Raw genomic sequence first — 20,231 nt, 5'->3', positions numbered from 1 at the left:
AGAACACCAAAAGCGGATTAGCCTCCCAAGTAAATCTTTCATGGTTGGTAGTCGAATAATATAATATTGGGATTGATTGCATGTTAGGTCATCCTAAGGGATTCTTTCTTTGTGGAGGAGTACTTGTGTTCTACTCTCGACAACATCGAACTGGTATAATAAACTAGGTGGAACTAACCGACATTCGATTCCTACACATCAGCATAATAAAGTGGGTGGGACCAACCCTCATCCAATTCTTGATCACCACATCTGATGCGCCAAATGAACACATGGAATGGTTTGAACAATTTCAATGGCTATATGATTAGAGGAAGGGCTAACATGAGTTGCAAAGAGTAGAGAGCCTTTCAGCACCACTCTAACAAATTGTATTGTGTATCTTTGTTTATGAGCAGATACATCACATAAGACACATCAGCTTAAAATTACAGAAACCACCACTATGCCAACTAATCTAGCCCAAAAATCAGCCTAATTCCTTAAGATTTCGTGTTGCATGAATGCTTTGATCACCTCCACCTTTTTAGAGTCCATAGGTAGAGAATGACACTTCTCATTGTAAATGCACACTAGTCAAAGAGACAGACATTATAAGTGTTCACCAGAATGCACACTTGGACGATTCTAGAAAAAAAGGCAAACAAAAGGTTTATTTAAAGTTTTATGGTAAAGACTTTGATCGTGATGTGTAAGAAATGGAGACATAAAAAATAGAGAGAGTGAGAGAGGTGGAAGAGCAAAACGATATGCTGTATGTGATAGAATGATAAAGGTTGTGCATACACAACCATAAGTACAAGGCATAAGAATAAAATGCTATCCATATAGTGTCCTTTCACACACGTGGTGATCAAAGGTGGAAAACCCTTCAATATGAGAAGATAAAAAGTAACCCTTATAAGCCCATGCTCACAACTATCACTACCACTATGGGTTTTCCTACAAATCTCCCCCTAGTGATAGTGTGATCAAAGCTTTGTGGAGAGCCTCAAACTTCTCTATAGGCAATGCCTTCTAGTAAATAGATTTACAATGTTCTCATGTGTAGGATAGTAAACCAAACTAATATCCTCTGCATGATGTAGCCTCTCTTTTGACATGGTTATAATGTATCTCTATGTCCTTGGTGTGCGAGTATGGAAGTCTTAATTATGTGCTACATCAATAGCACCTTGACTTCCAGTGAGAACTGGGAATGGGTATTTGCTGCCTTCCATGAAGATCTACTATCAATCTCCTTAGCCATACACACTCAACCATAGTAGTGAAAGCTACCCTTTACTCAACTTTACATGAAGATGTAGCCATAGTATGTTGCTTTTTTTTAAACCATGATATGCATGAGCTCGTAAGGAAAAAGAAATTCCCATTTGTGGACTACCTTGTGTCATTACTCACTAACCTAATCTGAACCATGAAGCATGGAGCTAAAAATCACCCCTCTTGGCATAGAACAAACCAAGAGACTAGCTACCTTATAAGAACTTGGACACATGTCTAAGAGCTTTCCACTGCTTTGTCCCTAGGATGCACTCAAAATTGTGTGTTTTGCATGTGTTACACAAGTATATAAGGCAACCAACAGCCTGGTTGTAAAAGAGTGACATCACAAGTATCTCGTGCATCATACATCCCGATCCTAAGCATGAGTTCTACTAGAAAAGAAATTAGCTTACAATCTTGAAATCTGAAACTTTAGCCCCTTTATGTACTTGAACTATAACAAAACAATGCCCTCTCATAATTGTGCAAATTTTAGAGATCTGACATGTCAAATTAGGACTCAAGATTAGCTCCAATTTTACCCTCATTGGTCCCTATTAGCAACATCGTATCATCCATCTAAAAGATGACGATAATCAAATCCTCCTTGTTCACCTTGACATAGTGGGTACTTTCCATTGGATTAAAGTTGGCTAGTCAAATAATCATGTATCTTTTTATGCCAAGCTCAAGGAGCTTGTTTGACACACCATACAATGCCTTGTGTAATCTCTACCATTAGGGCTAAAAAGAAGGAAAAATGGTCCATGCAAGGAAATGATTAAGAAGTGTTTACTTTAATTAAGCAAGGGTAGAAAGGGAGATAACTAGCCTAAAAAGTGTCACTTCGCCCCTATATTTGGGACTAGTGTGTATAGAAAGTTAGTCCTCCTACTATACTCGGAGGGTAGTGCATAAAAAGTTGGTTTCCCTCATTTTTTTACTTTTTCAAAAATGCAGTGTTTTCACAAATGCCCCTTTTTGGGGGGGAATTTGAATCATCTCTCTCTCTCTCTCTCTCTCTCTCTCTCTCTCTCTCTCTCTCTCTCTCTCTCTCATTCTTGACACTATTCCCTCTGCTTTTGAGAGTTTATGCCCCTTTTTGGGGGGGAATTTGAATCATCTCTCTCTCTCTCTCTCTCTCTCTCTCTCTCTCTCTCTCTCTCTCTCATTCTTGACACTATTCCCTCTGCTTTTGAGAGTTTATGGACAGTAGGATACATCTTGTTGAGGAATACTATTCTATAAAATCATAGATATCTAGATAGACTCCAAGAGGAATATATCCATCTTGAATCTAATATTAGGGGTGAATTCCAAATAGGCTTTCATGTTGTTCCAAGATTTCCAGGTACCTTTGATGAGAGGGCTTCCCTTAGGTTTGATTTGCATCCTACTGAGAAGAATAGGGTCATAGTAGGGAGTCTATTCCACCTAGGGTATGCAACCACACTAACAAGAGGTCGGGAGTATTTCTATGAAGGAGTTAAGCTGAGTCCTCCTCACACTTAAGGAAACTTCTAATAATCCATTTGGCAACCATTATGTCACTAGTTCTCCAATATCAAGTAGGCCCACACCACCTTCTTTTTTGGGCATGGAGCAAACTTTCCAGGAAACTTTGGGGATTCTGAATACCTCAATATCCCCTCCCACAACAAGTTTTTACATAGGGCTTCCAAGACTTTGAGTTTAGCACTTGAAGTCCTCCAAGGAAAGATAGTAAATGGTGGAGGAGATTAGGATGTCTTTCAAGACAGCCAATCTACGAGCCATACTTTGTTGAAGCCTCTTTAACCTGTCAAAATTTTCAATTTCACTTTGGTTAGAACCCATTCCCATTTTTTGTGTTTACTTACTCCAAATCCCATCGGGATACCCAATAGTCTAAAAATCCTCCCTTCTGGAATAACTTGACATCCTTCATCCAACAGCCTTGTGGGCTCTTGAAGCAAGGTCTTAATACCTATTTTAGAGTGGTTAACTTGAGAGCTAGAGGCTAAACCGAAGAATTGTAGGAAATTCCATAAGGATCTTAAGAACTGGCATCATTGTGAACCATGCTTCACGTGTCATCTCAGTAGACTACTGAAGACTCATTTGGATGTGGCCATTAGGAAGGGTAATCCTTGTAAGAAACTTTTTTTACATACAATCTTGTATAAGCCAGCATAGGGCATCTATAGCAATAGCAAATAGCAGGGGAGGAAGAGGGCATCCCTGCCTTATAGACCTTCTATAGATAGCTACCCATTGAGAGCCACCCTTTCCCTAGCATTTCCAAACAACGTATGCACAAACTTGATGAATCTTGGACCCAACCCCATGTCCTAAAGGGATTGAAGGATGAAATACCATTCCAATCTATCATAAGCTTTTTCAAAGTCTATTTTGAAAAAGGCAAAGTCATGGTTTATGGTTTAAACATGTTCAAACCCTTCCCAGAGAGCTATGATGGTATCTAATATGTATCTACCTTGATAACCCCTTTCCATTCCTTTTTTCTAATCCAGGCATCTAGCTATCTTGACAAGTGGAGGGCCAAGGCCAACACTTTGTAGGTAGAAGACAACATAGGTATAGGCCTCGAGTTGGTCAAAATGTTCTTCTCTCCCCTTTTGTGTATGAGCTTAATGACTCCTTCATTCATGAATAGAGGTAAGACACCAAATTGGATTTCCACACTATGAGGAGGGGAAAGATTATAACTTCCTTGAAGCTTTTGAAGAATTTACTACGTAGCCCACTGGGCTTTTTCCATTTTTTAAGGAGTCAATGGTCCCTTCCAATTCTTCCTTAGTAAGGTCCCTCTCAGGCAAGGCAGCCAAAGAGGCAGGTGTACTGAAGATTGCCTCAACGTGGGAGCTGAGAACTTAAAGATTTTCCTTCATGGAGGAAGTAGTATGGCCATATGTGTCCTTCAACATTGGAATAGTATTTTTGGCCTTCTTCTTTTGGGAATGGAAAAAGTTTCTTTATTAGCTTTCTCACCTTTACCAACCCACACTCCCTCAAGAAAAGCTACACATGTTTACTTTCTATTTATTTTCCTTCCTGAGGTCTACTTTGATCTGTAATGTATGTTAACCCATTCCTAGGGTTAACAAGAGCTATTGCCATTATCTCACATCAAGGAGTCAAGGTAGATACACCAAAAGGTCATACATTCAAGATATGAAGCAATGGTGTCCAAATCTACAACTTGGACGGGCGCTTGTAATGGTATGACGGAGTATTTATGTAGATTCTCGCTTTCAAGAGTGTGTGGTAGCATGTAGATTCCTGCTTGTAATTGTATGACGGAGTATTTATGTAGATTCCCGCTTTCAAGAGTGTGTGGTAGCATGTAGGATGAAGTCCCAAGTGATATACTTTATGGATATATTATAAGAGTAGTCATTGTAATAGCATTAGGCCTCTTATGAGCCTAAAGTGCTCGGTCGGCCGCCACAGTTTAAGTGAGTGTGAACACTTATGGCTATGTATATAAGTGAATTTCTCTCATAATATAATATACTCGCCCATTGTGAAATAGAGTCTTTCTCTTGCTATTCCTCTTGCTAATATCTCTCTCTAATGCATGCTAGGAAGTGTGTGTGAGTGATGTGAGTTGAGAGGAGAGGGAGGAGTACTCGTAGTGTAACGCCGTGGTGTGACAATGCTTGTTCAGGAGGTGCGATGGAATTGCTTCTCAAAGAGTTGTAGAGCTTAGAGACCTCAAGGTTTACGAGCTCCACCACCATTGGAAAGATCCTTATGATAGTTGCAGTCCACCAGGTAATCTCTTGTTGGATGTGTTTCAAGGGGGGTTAGGGTGAGCCATAACATTTTTGGCGCCGCTGCCCGAGGAGCCATCCCTTGGCCTTTTCCATTATTTTTCTCTAATCTACGCATTGCCCATTTTCCATTATCTTGATTAATGGTTTTCCATGAAAAAGATGTGAATTTGATAGTGATTTGGTGTAGAATAGCTTTCTTTTTTATTTTGTAAAGAATGCTTTTTGCTTAATTTTTAGCTTAATTTATTGTTGTTAATGTGATTTTTAATGTTCTTAGGGTTTGCAGAGAGTTTGTATTAGGCTTAGTTTACATCCATTGTATCAAACAATGTAATAGAATACAATTTTGAGTGAATGTTAGCTCTCTTTAGTGTTAAACATAGAACTAAATTCATTAATTTTAGCTTAATTTTTGTGTTTTTTGTTAAAATTATTTGCATTAGATTGTTAGCAACAAGCATTAGAAGTAGCTTAATCCTTCAAAAAATTTCTCAAAACCATAAAAAAACCCTTGCATTCAACTAATTTCTCTTAATGGATTGGTTTTGGTCATTAAGGGTGATTAATCTTGTTCAAGAGGTAAAAATTTTAGAAAATGTGTTATTTGGGATCCAAATTGATCATGTAAGTAGTTGAATTAGTATTTTTTAGTATTTTGAGAGCATCTACATGCTTTAAAACACCTAATTACATCAATTTCTTCATCAATTGGAGAAATTTGACTCTGTTTTGCTTAATTTTACCTTAAAAGAAGAGACCAAAATTAAGAGTCTAATTAATCTTCTATTTTAGATTAATTTACACATTTATTGCACATAGCTTAATATTCCCTTGCTCTATCCAATGATGTGCTCAACTGTGTGAATTAATTAGGGATTAGTGATTAATTAGAGTCCTTGATTAGTGTAAAAGAGAGATTAATAAAAGGATTAATCTTTGATTAATTATTAATCACTTTTTTACATAACTCATTAAGGATAATGAGCATTAATAAAAGGATTAATCTTTGATTAATTATTAATCACTTTTTTACATAACTCATTAAGGATAATGAGCATTCAATGAGTAGATGTCCATGAGTTGTCAAATTGTCTATTTTGGGGGTCATTTATGAAGGGTGTAAGAGGGTATCATAAAAAGGTTGACTTTTTTGATTCTCACTTACCTTTTTGGAAAAATTCCCATATCTCCTTAATTTAAAATTCAAAAAATATCTCCCCTAAACAAGAAAATTCGAATTTCCCACTAGTCTTTTTAAAAAAAGGTTCATGCGTGAACCATTTTTTGCACTCTCATGCCTTAAGGATTCACACCCTAGGGATCTACCCCCCCCCCAAAAAAAAATTTGGTTCATGCCGCATGAACCATTTTCTACACTCTCACGCCTTAAGGGATCGCATCCAAAAAAAAAAAACAAAAAATGGTTCACGCGTGAACCATTTTCTACACTGATGCCTTAAAGGTTTACGTCCTAAGGGTCCGCGCCAAAAAAAATAAAAAATCAACTCATGTCTTAAGTGGTTTATGATGGAACCCTTAGGTGTTTCACGCTGTGAAACAGTCCCGGCTCTGCGGAAAAAAAAATCAAATTTAATTTTTCCATGAAGTCCGGTTCATGGCGTGAAACCCTAAGCATTTCACAGCGTGAAACACTAAGTATCTCACGGTGTGAAACACTCCCAAAAAAAATTCAAATTTGATAAAATATGTGAAGCCCACTTGTTCATGCTGTCGGTTTTTTTTTAAAAAAAAACTTTAGAAAACACCCCTGTTTGGAGGCTCATATCTCTAAAATCGTGAATCCGATGAAGACGCCCTAGTACTCATCTAAAAACTCACATAGAGCTCTTTAAATTTGGTCTTGACTGTTCGAAGTAAAAATCGATCGTTTTGGCCTCCGACCAGCAGCCTCAAAATTCGACCTGGAAATCGAGGCAAAAAAACAGCCCGAAAAGTACTAAAAATCGTTTTAAAAAAAACAGTGTGAAAATGACCTCAAACCATATTTGGACTACTTTTTGATGGTCTAAATGACAAAATCACGAACGACTTAGAAAGACAAAGTTATAGTACTCCAAAAATACTACAACTCTCTCATATAGAGTTTTTCCAAATTCCTTTTTTGGAACACCCTCAAAAACGTGCTGCAAAACAGGGAAAAACATTCCCAAAAAACATTTTCATTTTGAGACAGTGATGGAAAATAGGTTTTAGGACGTCCTCTTCTTTCGTTTGGGAAGTTACTAGCATGCATTTTTTTTTGGAGAAATATCCCTAAGAGGTCGTTCACCTGCATGTAGTGTCTAAGCTAATTAGGACAAATGGACACTCGTTTGACCCAATGAAGAGTACGCCAGGCTTCTTGTGGCTGTAATAACGGGCTATGAGAAAATATAAAAAGCAAAAAAGAAAACACACGTGTGCTTGCTCATTAAGGAGCAATTAGGCAATCAAACATGGCAACGATAGAGGGACTACGTGGACCGACACCCTCACTGAACCCAATGGCTGACATCTTCGAGCCATTGAGATCTATGCCCCAAATGCACCTCCCAATACCATTTTCCATGCTAACAACAAGAGTCATCGGATTTTGCATCCCCTGTCACTTTAATCCCACCGGGCTTTGGTCCTTTACTTAACATTTTCACAAATCCTATAGGTACCAACCCTTTCCAACCCTTGGATGCCCACACCTTGGACATACTAACTAGTTTAGGAAGGGGGGTAGCCCAAGGACTCAGTGAGTCCCTACCATCAAGAGCACTCACATACGGCCTCAATGACTCATATAAAAATACGGCCGTACAGATCTCTAAAATTATGGGCAAATACGATGGAACAATTAATCCTATTCAATTCATTCAAATGTTTGAACAGAGATGTGAAGCCTTTGGAAATCCAAATTGCCCCACCAAGGTACATGCATTGAACCTATGCTTATTAGAGGTAAAAGCTTGTTGATGGTTCATCACATTGATGCCGCGATGATCAAGACAAACTTAAGAACCTTGAAGTTAGCCTTTATCCATGGCTTTTCAAGACAAGGTGATCGGTGGAGTGCAGTGAAAGAACTCTATTCAATTAAGCGTAAACCAAACAAAACCATTAGAGACTTTATCCTTCGGATAAAACTCTTGGACTCATGATGTGAGTCATGGGAAAAACTAAACGATTCTCAATTAAAGAATTTTTTAATAATAGGCTCAAAGAAAAATAGCTTACACAACTTGATCATTGTATTCAATCCAAAAACATTTGATCAATGTTGTAAAGAAGAAATACGTTTAGATGACAACTTGGACTCATGATGTGAGTCATGGGAAAAACTAAACGATTCTCAATTAAAGAATTGTTTAATAATAGGCTCAAAGAAAAATAGCTTACACAACTTGATCATTGTATTCAATCCAAAAACATTTGATCAATGTTGTAAAGAAGAAATACGTTTAGATGACAACATGATGGAAGATGATCATGCTATGAGATTTTCCTCATCTAAACCAAGTGAAGCAATGGCTAAAGGATCATCGATCTCGGAATTATGATTTCTCAAATTCTATGCAACCCTTCTTAAAAGCTTTCAATCGACATCTCTAAGCGAGGAGCGAAATGCCTCTACAAGTGAGGAACGAAATGCCTTGTGTTCAGTGCAATCACTACGACCATCCCAATCTCCATTGTGCATAAAAGGTACCTGTTTTTCTGTACTACATATATTGTAGATCCTTTGGTCATGATATTATAAAGTCTCCCAATTCATCAACAATTGACTCAAAACCTCCATCTCCCGTGCACCAAGCAAAAAGTCAAAATCGTAGAAACTGCTTAGGAAGCAATTAAGCAAACACTTCAGTGTTTCTACTGTCGTGGACCTCACAAAGTGGCAGATTGCACAGTTTGGAATACTTCCATGCCCATAGTCACTGACACTTTGTAACCCATGTGTGAATGATGTGGCATTGATCACATGTTCCAAGATTGCCCAAGATAAGTTTCTTCAGTGCAACTTGTCTCACAAAATACAACTCTTAACATCTTAAGTGTACAAAACGGGCAATTGTCCATGGTACCCTTGAATGTGCTTACATGCTTTACAAGCTAAGGCATGAGAGAGCGTAAAAAAGAATACAAAAGATAACACTTCAAAATGGGTAGAAGAATATGCCTTAAAGTAGAAACCAAGAGCTTGTGGGGAGGACATAAAATCAAAAGAGCCAAAAGCTACACATGATGCAGAAGCATCCATCTCAAAGACCACCACACAAACCATAAAATCCATATTTGTGACACAGTATATAAAAACCCAAAAGAAATTTTGTTCTCGTCGCATGGACAAACCTAATAAAAATCTGACAGTCCAAAGAAAGTCAGAAGATAAAACAAGTTCTAGTACGTCACTTAGTGAGAAGAAAACAAGTTCTGATTTGGCACTAAATGTACCTCACAAACCAATCAAGAAAGTAGAACCCACCCAACCACCCCAAATTGAAAATCATGATCATATGACATATGTAGAACGCAAAAAGTAAGCTTAGGAGAGCATGCCTAGCATGATTGAGTGTCTTATAAGATCACCGGTTGTGATTGAAGCTAATAATGCCAATCCTAAAAAAGTAACCAAAATACAAAACCTACAGAGGAGTACTGCTTCCCCCTTCAAAAGGAAGACATACTTTCTACAGAAGAGTCATTAGAGACAAATTACACGAATCATGCGGTTGAGAAAGCACGTGAGGAATTCGATAAATTCCTTACGAAATTAAAGTAGTCTCTCAAAATCTCATTTGGAGGAATGCTCTTCTCTCACGGTGAAGCCATCATAGCATCAATACTTGCACCTTAAAGACTAAACATGAGTTATACCAAGATATAAAGAGTTCCATAGAACAGGATTGTGAGGATTCACAAGTTTCCAAACATACCTTATTTAGAATTGTCAGAGGACTGAGTGTGCCATTGTACACATTGGGTACTCTTGAGAAAAAGCTGAGAGCCAAAAAGAGGATGAAAGTGAATGGGAATATGAAACAAAAATAGGATCTAAAGCTAAAACACAAACTAAAATATCCATGGTTCCTCTTGAAGATTCTATCATCATGGTATAGTTAGATTTGCCTATAGGCAATGATGTTAAGCACAAACACGCATTGATTAGTCCTCAAGCTAGTCATAAAATCATGACAATAGACACTTGGGTGTCATTGGGACAACCTAAACTCATGCCTACAGTCAATGATCTTACAAGAGGAGCCAATGGACAAAACATTGAAGTGCCCACTTACTTTAGCTATGCTACTCAAACAATCGGTGGACATGTGGAATTTACATTCCATGTTACCCTAGATTTCCTTGAGTATGATATCGTCCCCTTGGTGGAACTTGGATACATGACTCGTTGTATTCGACTAATGAATCCATGCAAACAGTCACCTTGAACACTCGTGCAAGCATTGTAAAATTGCTATTAGAGGAAGAGACCTTGGAGGAGCTAGAACATCCAAGGTATCTTACTGAAAAGATCCCTAGGGTTTTGGTTGGATTAGAACTTTCCAATAAAATCACCATAGCTCAAAAACACGTTTATCCAACAGGAGAACACAATCTCATGACCCTCGAGTTATGGGATTTGTTAGGTCAACCAACACTCTCACGGCTCATCCTGAAAGACTTCCCTTTACAACACAACACTTGAACATGCCATGTTTGGGGTACTTTGAACATAAAATGTATATTGAAACTAACCCTCTTACTTGCAAGTTTTTTGTGGGTTGAGTATGTGTTGGAAGCAGATTTGATCTTGGGACGTAAATGGACTATTGCTACCCAAGCACCACTGTGCTTTGCAACAGCAATAGGGTCATCATGATGGTCAACGGCACAAAGTTGACAATACCATACTACAAGGAAGAGGATCCAACCTTGATGGATTTCTATGATACTGAATGCAAAAAGTTACAAACCTCTTCCACGAAATCCCCTCTACTACACAATGACCTACCATCTACGTCAATGACCGATGATAAAGCACCTACTCCTTTAACCCCATCCTCATCAACGAAGTTCGATGCCAAATCAATAGCTATTCTTGAAGAAGTTCCCTCTGCGCAACCATATATCTCTAACAAGGAACTTAAAGGAAAAGCCCAGGAGCCTATGCCTCTACATCGACAAACCTCACCAAAGGAGAAAACCACATGCTCGAAAGCCTCATCATCTAAAGTCACTCCACAAGATACTCTAGCCTCATTGTCGTAAAAAATACCCATGAGTCTCAAACCTGTAGCCTTAGCGTGCCAAACAACTAATGTGAAGGAGGGCTCACAACCTTCCACTTCAACCAAAAAGAAAAATTCACCAAGACAACACAAATCAAGGTCTCTTAATGGTATCAAAATGTGGGTGGAGAAGAAGCAGCTACTTATTGCTCAAGACTACTATGAAGGTGCCAATCAATTTGGGTGCCTCGACAGTCAAAGCCTCTTCCTCAATGATGCAGCACTCAGAGGGTACTACTAATACGGAAATACCAACGCTTGAATTTCCAAGCGCATCACAAAGTCCCCTAAGCTTGCACAAAGAAGGAAATCTCAGCACCAAAAGCATCAGCCACCAATTTATAATGTTCATCAAAGATGGGTGCTTATGCACGTGCTCCAACAACAATAAGGATATTTTGAAGGTAATACCATCATATGGTTGCCAAAATCGAACAACATGAAGAAAGCCTCACCACCGACTTTAACCCTCACCACCGACTTCAACCCCAATAGCTTCACCTAAAGTTCGACAAGAATGGCAACCCAAGTAACACCAAGCAAGTCACTCAACCACTTTCGTGCATTCAACACCTACATAAGATCTTATGTGTTTAAGCAACCCCAATGGTAACCAGCCAGCAGTCTTACCTACCGCCTCGATAACATTTAATCCAAAAATTGAAGAATCAATTCCCACGTCTCTAGATACTTATGAGTGCATCAAAGACAAACTCACAATGCTCTTTTTACCCCTCTGGATGTGAAGCGTAAGTGTAGAAGCTACGCGGCAGGCATAATACATATTCTCTCAAAAAGGAGAGTAGCCACAAGAACCTGTTTCTCGCAAGGTGGTAGTCACAAAAAAAAAACACAAACACAAGGGAGTCACACATATAGCCTACCTAGAAGTGGTAGAATATTACAAGTAACTCCCAAGGATCTTCAATAACCATTACATCTTGTTAAGCTTATTATTTAATATTCTTTTGGCTATGTTAATGTAGCAGTTGCTTCATGAGTACATATCCATACTCATGCACTGGAGAATATTTGCAGCACCAAAGCCTCACCATCGATAACTTCTAGGTACATCTTTGGGTGTGGGGACCATGGTAGACGAAAGCCTAGTCAATGGTATAACCCATCGCCTGGAATTTTTCTTCAAAGTAAAAACCTCTCCAAATGATGCTATCATCTTCACAAATCAATGATCTCCAATCCTTAGTGAAAATATCTATATTAGCCTCGTAAGTCCATGTTATTCTTTCAATCCTCGCCCACCAGTGGCTACTTCAACCCCACATAGTAGTTCAATAAGAGTCTATATGACTCACTTCTTGTACTTCATGTATATCTGCTTCATAAAAGCATTTAAATATATATAAAAACATGAAAAGCACATGGGAAGAAGAATATAAGAACAGGTCCTACTCAACAACATTTGACATGAATCCTGTCACCACAAAGGGACATAATCAAAGGCTAATTTCTTCAAATGATGAATGTCGCTTCAATAAATCAAATGAGGAATTGAGAATCACCATCTCCTTCTGATGATAATGTCTACGTTCCTCCGGATCCTTCCCTCTATTCTCACCCATTATTAACATCTCTTGGTTTCCCTACTACTAACACAAACCACATGTAACCTTGCTTATGATTGCCAAAAACAAAGTGAGTAAAAAAGCTCAAAAAATGCTCACACACATATAAAAATATAATCATTCGCAATAAATCCCAACCCCCCACCCAGTTAGGAAATCCCAATAAGCCACTAACCTTTTCATTTACTAACTAGATTTTCTTATTCCTTCTAGAGGAACAACGACCATCGAACGTCAATCAACATCAAGCCATTGATAAAACTTGTCAATTCTCCCCACACAAAGGTCTTCAACGTGATCACGAGGACGCAATCGACATTAGGAAGGGCGGAATGTTAACTCATGCCTAGGGTTAAAAAGAGCTACCTCCATTATCTCACATCAAGGAGTCAAGGTGGATACACCAAAAGGTTATACATTCAAGTTATGAAGCAATGGTATCCAAATCTACAACTTGGACGAGCGCCCGTAATGGTGTAACGGAGTATTTATGGCGATTCCCGTTTCAAGAGCATGTGGTAGCATGTAGGATGAAGTCCCAAAGTGATGTACTTCATGGATATATTATGAGAGTAGTCATTGTAATAGCATTAGGCCTCTTATGAGCCTAAAGTGCCCGACCGGCCATAGTTTAAGTGAGTGTGAACACTTATGGCCATATATATAAGTGAATTTCTCTCATAATACAATATACTCTCCCATTGTGCAATAGAGTCTTGCTCTTGCTAATCCTCTTGCTAATCTCTCTCTCTCTAATGCATTGTGTAAAGTGATGTGAGGTAAGAGGAGGGACGAGTACCTGTAGTGCAACGCAACGGTGTGACAACGCTCGTGGTGGGAGGTGCGGTGAAATTGCTTCTTAAGGAGTTGTAGAGCTGGGAGACCTCAAGGATTGCGAGCTCTACCATTGGAAAGATCCTCACGACACTTATGGTTCACTAGGTAATCTCTTGTTGAATGTGTTTGTTGAAAGGGGGTTAGGGTGAGCCATAACAATGTGTTTGTTGAAAGGGGGTTAGGGTGAGCCATAACAATGTAGTGGTGTTAGTGTTCCATTTTTTCCCTATTGACCTTAACCTCCAGTTCCTCTTGTAGCTTGATTTTTTCATTTTGCTTCTTCCACCTACGCTGGTCAGCCCTCTTCTTAACATGTTTCATTATTTCTTAGCCGTGGCCTTGGCTAGAGAGGCTTGTTGAGAGAAGGAAAAGTGAAAAATGGACTCCAGGTCTTTTTTAACATACTCTAGCTTAAAGAGGTTGGGGCCAGCATGGAACGAGTCTACTTTCAGACTATTGTCAGTTTTCTGAATATGGACAAGAATGGGCTTATGATCTAATACCTGAATAGAGTGGAGGATTGTCACCCTAGAATTACTCATATCATAGGCTAGTGTCCCATAAAAATAACATCTATCTAACCTAGCTTTAAATAGCTGAGAGCTAGTCTTGCTGCCAAACCCACTCAATATATATATGAATTTTTGCTAGTATATAGCATTGTCATACTCATTTTTTTTCATTGATTTGATTTTACTCATACAAAAGTTGTAGGTTCAATGTTGACCTACATTTTCGAGACAAGTTTCCTCACAACAAGAGCACATTTATTGTCCTTGAATAGTTCTCAAACTTCAACTTTTAAGCTAAGTGCTTATTTTATCAATGATTACTATCCAAACAACTAGATATGTTATATGTTTTTGTTTGGTCATTCTTTTTGAATCAAAATGAGTTTTAGTTTGGTCAAAACTTGGCCTTCATTCTAGTCTAAACTTTTTACATTCATCCTCTCTAAAAGAATGATAATCTTTTTTTCTATAATCAAATGCATTTCTTTTTTCTACAACTCAATGCATTAAATCATTAGTTGGATGTGACAATTACATGAAAGAAGACCCAATCAACCTATAATCAAAATAAGTTACCAATGGTAATAATTGTTCTTATCCATCTTGCTCTTCCATGGTCCATTAAAAAGTGATGTGATGTGTAAACTTGTAAAGGACTCAAAAAGTGAAAGTGATTTGATATGTAAATTTGAAAAGGTTTTAAAAAGAGAAGTGATATGCGGACTTGTAAAAGGACTTCTTAAATATCTTAAAGGACACCTGCCACGTGGAAACTTTTTGTTAAGCCGCCACGTTGTAGCTCCTACATGCTCCTGAGCCACCTATTCCGCTCTCAAAACTCAAGCCCCACCATTGAGCGCACTGGTGATATTGGTGAATGCCGTCATTGAGGGCAAACGGTCCTTTCATCCTGCATGGGCAACGCTAGACTCTAGAATCTAGGTCTGCATTGCAATGTGGCAAATGGTGGCATTTGAACCAAGGATAGGACTAGCCTTAGTTTTGAGAGCGTAATAGCTGACCTTCATTTGTATAATAAATATGGATAGTAAATTTTTTAGCTACAAATATATGTATTTGACAAAGAAAAAATATATATATATATATATTCATATATTATGTTTTAAACTATTAAATTATATATATATGTATGTAGATATGTATTATATATCATGTTGTACAATACACACACATATATATATAATATTTATTTAATATATAGTAAATATATAATAAAAATATACTTATATGTATTATGTAAATAAAAACTTATTTATATAAGCATATTTTTATTTACATAATAAACATCTATTTGTTATTTAATAAATATAAACTAAATATAAATTTATATACTTGCTATGTAAATATATATTTATACAATAAATATATATGTGTGTGTGTGTGTGTGAAGAAATTTATATATACATTGAATTTTTCTTTATTAAATTTGAGAAATAGTGGTAGCTCCTCCATGCTCCTGGGCAAATGAAGGCCACCTATTCTTCTCTCAAAATTCAAGCCCCACCATTGAGCGCACTGGCGATATTGGTGAATGCCATCATTGTGGGCAAACACTCCTTTCATCCTGCATGGGCAGCCCTAGACTCTAGAGTCTAGGTCTGCACTACAGTGTGGCAAATGGTGGCGTTTGAACCAAGGATAGGACCAGCCTTAGTTTTGAGAGCATAATAGCTGACCTTCATTTGTATAATAAATATGGATAGTAATTTTTTTAGCTACAAATATATGTATTTGATAAAGAATATATATATATATATATATATATATTCATATATTATGTTTTAAACTAATACTTGATATGTAATACATACATACATATATATATATATAATTTATAAAGTATATTGTATACATAACGTAATATATTGTACAATACACATATATAATATTTATTTAATATATAGTAAATATATAATAAAAATACACTTATATGTATTATGTAAATAAAAACTTATTTATATAAGTGTCTTTATTTACATAATAAACATCTATTTGTTATTTAATAAATATAAACTCAATATAAATTTATATGCTTGCTATGTAAATGTATATTTATACAATAAAAAAATATATGTGTGTGTGTGTGTGTGTGTGTGGAAATTTATATATACATTGAATTTTTCTTTATTAAATTTGAGAAATATCACCATCTTAAAATACATATATATGTAAATACTATACATATTTATTATATAATAAATAAAATAGAATACAAAATATACATCTTTATTATTCAAATAGTATATACATATTTATGTAATAACTATTTATTTACTAAATAAGAAACATTTATATAAATATAAATATATTTACAAGATAAACATCTATTTGCTAATATTTTTATTTTCATAAATATATAATAAATACAATTTTAATTATATAAATACAATTTTAATTATATAAATAAATAAAAAGTTATATGAAAAAATATAATTATTATAAAATTATATATATATATATAATTTTTAATTATATGAAAAACATATACTTATATGCTTATTATGCAAATAAAAAACTATTCATATATTTATTTACATATTAAACATTTATTTGTTATATAAAAAATCTATATATTTATTCTCATGGATATATAATAAACAAATACTTATAACTTTATTATGTAAATAAATACATATTTACATTGTAAATATTTGATTATTATAAAATAAATTACATACATACATATTAATATAAAATTTATGTAAATAAATATATATTTGTACGCTAAAAATTTTAATATGACTACATACGTTCACTATGTAAATAATTATATATATATATATATATATACAAGTATTTATAATTATTTATTATATTAGATTTATAATAAGTATTATATAAATATACATGTACATACACAAATGCTCTCACACACTCACCTATCGTCCACGAGTGTATGTATATACATATGTTATGTACGACCCTGTACGACCACTCGTAAGAGAGTAACACGAAGGAGAGTAACACGAAGAGGTGCTGTGTGTGAATTAAGGTGCAAAGGAAGCACTCGCATTATGCCCCACCATATTGACGCTAAGGATAATGGCTACGGCCAGAGAGGCGGGTAAAAAATGGGGTAGGTTATAATGCTAGAAAATTTCCATGGAAAGTCTCATCATTCATGACGATGGAGCCCGCGCCCATGTGGTGGTGGGTTGCGGGTCCCTTGCTTGGACATGTCTCTGCGACTGTCCGTTGATCTTGGAGTTGGTTGGTCACGTGGCACGCACTGGGAGACGGAGTCCGGACCTCTAAGAGTAGCTGTAGCCTTTGAGTCGTGACCAGTCGTCGTCAGAGGTCACTTCAGTGGAGGTCCCAGCTGCTGCCATGATGGTGATAACTACACTAGTATAGTACAAAGAGTTAGTGTCCCCACAACCTCCCTAGATTTTGAAGAGTGATGTATTTGTAAAGAGGTTGAAAGTCTTGAAAATTTCAATACATGTCTTTGTAAAGAGGTTGGGAGGTCATTCTACTTTTTTGGGGGGCCGCGGGGGGGGGGGGGGGGGGGGGGGAGACATGAGCAACTTAACGAGCTGGGGAGTGAAGCTTTCTTAATCGTATAGACGAATATAAAAAATAACCCTTAAAAGTAGGGAAACTTTAAAGAAGAAAAATGTATTTTCACGATTAATAGTCAAATTGTTTAAGAAGAAGTAGTGAAATTGAACATTAAAAAAAATTCATGACTGGGTTATGCAGCTATTTTTGTGGGAGCTAAACTTAAGACCATAATTTTAACTATCTCATGTTAATGACCTATTTAAGAGGTTGAACGTGGCTCTGAGCCAGTCCAGTAAAACTATAAAAATAACGCGGAGCGAGCACGATAAGGATGCGCAATCGATATGTCAATGTGCGGCACGACAATGGCGCAAGTGCTCGACGAAATTGACAAGATTGGTGTGAGACGTGCCTCCATCGACTCTAGCACGGCGAGTCACTTGCTTGATAACGAGAGCGTTTTGCCTGACTTCCTGGTTCATCATTATTGCTCGAATGGCCGTTTGCACAGCCTCCTTGGTGAAACTGCCGTCCTCTTGTCTCTCGACCTCCACCCCAACCTTCCACTTTTCCACTATTGACCTAGCGTTGGACCTCTGCTCGGCTTGTATAGGGCAGGCGACCATCGGGAGTCCCTCCCACAAGCACTCCAACGTAGAGTTCCAGCCACAGTGTGACAGGAAAGCGGCCACGGACGGATGCTTGAGAACCTCCGTCTGAGGCGCCCATGGCACGATGAAGCCCTTTCCTTCGCTGACGGTGTTCTCCAAGAACCCGCATGGCAAGCTTTCAGAAAGCGTGCCATTAGAGAGAGAGTCCGCCCGGACGACCCAGAGGAAAGGGTGCCCGGCGGCCTCGAGCCCGAGGGCCATGGCATGGATTTCCTGGAGGGTGAGCGTGGCTACGGTGCCCAGTGCGACGTAGACCACAGAGGCGGCCTGCTGCTTGTCCAGCCATTGCAGGCAGTCGCTCCTGTCGGCAGATAAATTGGGCTGGGTTTGCGAGGAAGTGTCGAGGAGAGGGCCGACCGAGTAGATGGGGATCCCTTCGGCCTGCAATGCGTCGAAGACGTTACTCTCCAGCTCGTATAAAGAGTGGACCAGTATCGTGTCTGCATCCCTCACACGTGCGAACGCTTTGAGCACGAATTGGAACCTGTCGTCGGACAAGTCTTCTGCGTGGAGCAGCTCTTGCGGCAGGTCAGTAATAGGAGAGGGAGGGAGCCCTGGGATAAAGTCGATCAGAGGAGCCTCCACATACCACCTCTCCTTAATGCTACCTACACAGGCAAACAAACAAAGAGGCCCGTTACAAGCTAACGATGTGCCTATACAACAAACGCACAATAACAATGCAAATCGCACTTACCCTGCAAGGGGAAGTAACCTCTGGAGATGAGCTCTGGAAGACGGGAGCACATGTAGTAGACCGTGGCCGTGGAGGTCCAGAAATCCACTCTAGGTAGCCCCGCTTTGTCGGCCAAGTCCTGTGTCCACGGCACAAAAGTGTCGGAGATGATGCACGAGATGCGAGGCAAAGAAGAGGACCCAGTTGTAGACTTGTCTGTGATCAGATCCTCTAAGAGGAGTTGCAGTGCATTCTGCATGATTGGTATGGACGCCATCCACTGCTTGCCAGTGGGCGCCTGATCTTCAGCGGTGGGCAGGCCGTCCGGGATGACCTCCAGCCGAATTGAAGCTAAAAGGCCGTTGAGCTTGTTGCGTTTTTTGGCTAAGGCGTAGGAGCGGGCGGGGAAGCAAAATGTAACCAGGAGGCCCTGGTGGGTAGCCAAAGCTTGGACGAAGCGAAGTAGACCATTGACGTGGCCTTCAGTTGGGAAAGGCACCACCAGGACATGAATCTCTGCCATAGTTCAACAGCTCGTGCAGCAAGGTAACTTCTGCCACGTTCTCTCGATAAGTCCCCGCATTGCAAGGAACTCCCCCCTTTTTAAATCAGTGGCTGACCTTGTTTTGAGCTAACCTCCGTAGTCTTTTTCTTTTTCTTTTTCTTTTTGTTAGTGTATTTGGCCTGTCAGTCGACAAAGGCTTTAGTGTTTGGTTTCATATTTTTGTCTAAGGAAAAAATATGATGTCTTGTCATGGGTTAGTTATTCTCTAGAGGAACTAGTATTGCACCCGCGCATTGCTGTGGCCGACCAAGGTTTCAGAAAAGAACTATTCTCTCTTTTCTCTCTCTCTCTCTCACACACACACACACATGCACATGACCCTCTCCCTCTCTCTGTCACGTACACACACTCTCAAATGCTGAAACTCTCTCTTTCTCTCTCTCTCACATGCACACACATATACACACCTGCTCTCTCTCTCTTTCTCTCTCTCTCTCTCTCTATCTCACGCATACATACACATATGTAAATATATAGTATATACAATATTATGTTTTAGATACATAAACCTATACATAGACACATATACTTATACA

General features: G+C 38.2%; 1 protein-coding gene across 1 annotated transcript; it reads right to left on the bottom strand.

Annotated features, from left to right (window-relative positions):
* Positions 1-17,881: 17,881 nt before the first annotated feature.
* Positions 17,882-19,728, bottom strand: LOC147638965 (linamarin synthase 2-like). Its single transcript, XM_086786070.1, has 2 exons — positions 19,152-19,728; positions 17,882-19,062 (listed from the first exon to the last, which is right to left on the bottom strand). Exons 1-2 carry the CDS (start codon positions 19,651-19,653, stop codon positions 18,131-18,133), a joined length of 1,434 nt encoding a protein of 477 aa, XP_086642196.1. The 5' UTR covers positions 19,654-19,728; the 3' UTR covers positions 17,882-18,130.
* Between the last annotated feature and the right edge of the window lie 503 nt (positions 19,729-20,231).

The sequence above is a fragment of the Cibotium barometz genome, chromosome 4, assembly GCF_041138505.1.
Source record: "Cibotium barometz isolate CiBa-2024 chromosome 4, ASM4113850v1, whole genome shotgun sequence".
NCBI classification, from domain to species: Eukaryota; Viridiplantae; Streptophyta; class Polypodiopsida; order Cyatheales; family Cibotiaceae; genus Cibotium; species Cibotium barometz.
Note: the sequence above shows the minus strand (reverse complement) of the source record. Positions and strands in the feature narration are given on the sequence as shown.

Bases quoted from the DNA above. Each gene is read 5' to 3' on its own strand.
- LOC147638965 (XM_086786070.1), bottom strand. From the start codon at position 19,653: ATGGCAGAGATTCATGTCCTGGTGGTGCCTTTCCCAACTGAAGGCCAC. The intron at 19,063-19,151 runs GTAAGTGCGATT...TTGCCTGTGTAG, and splicing joins AGGTTACTTCCCCTTGCAGG to GTAGCATTAAGGAGAGGTGG.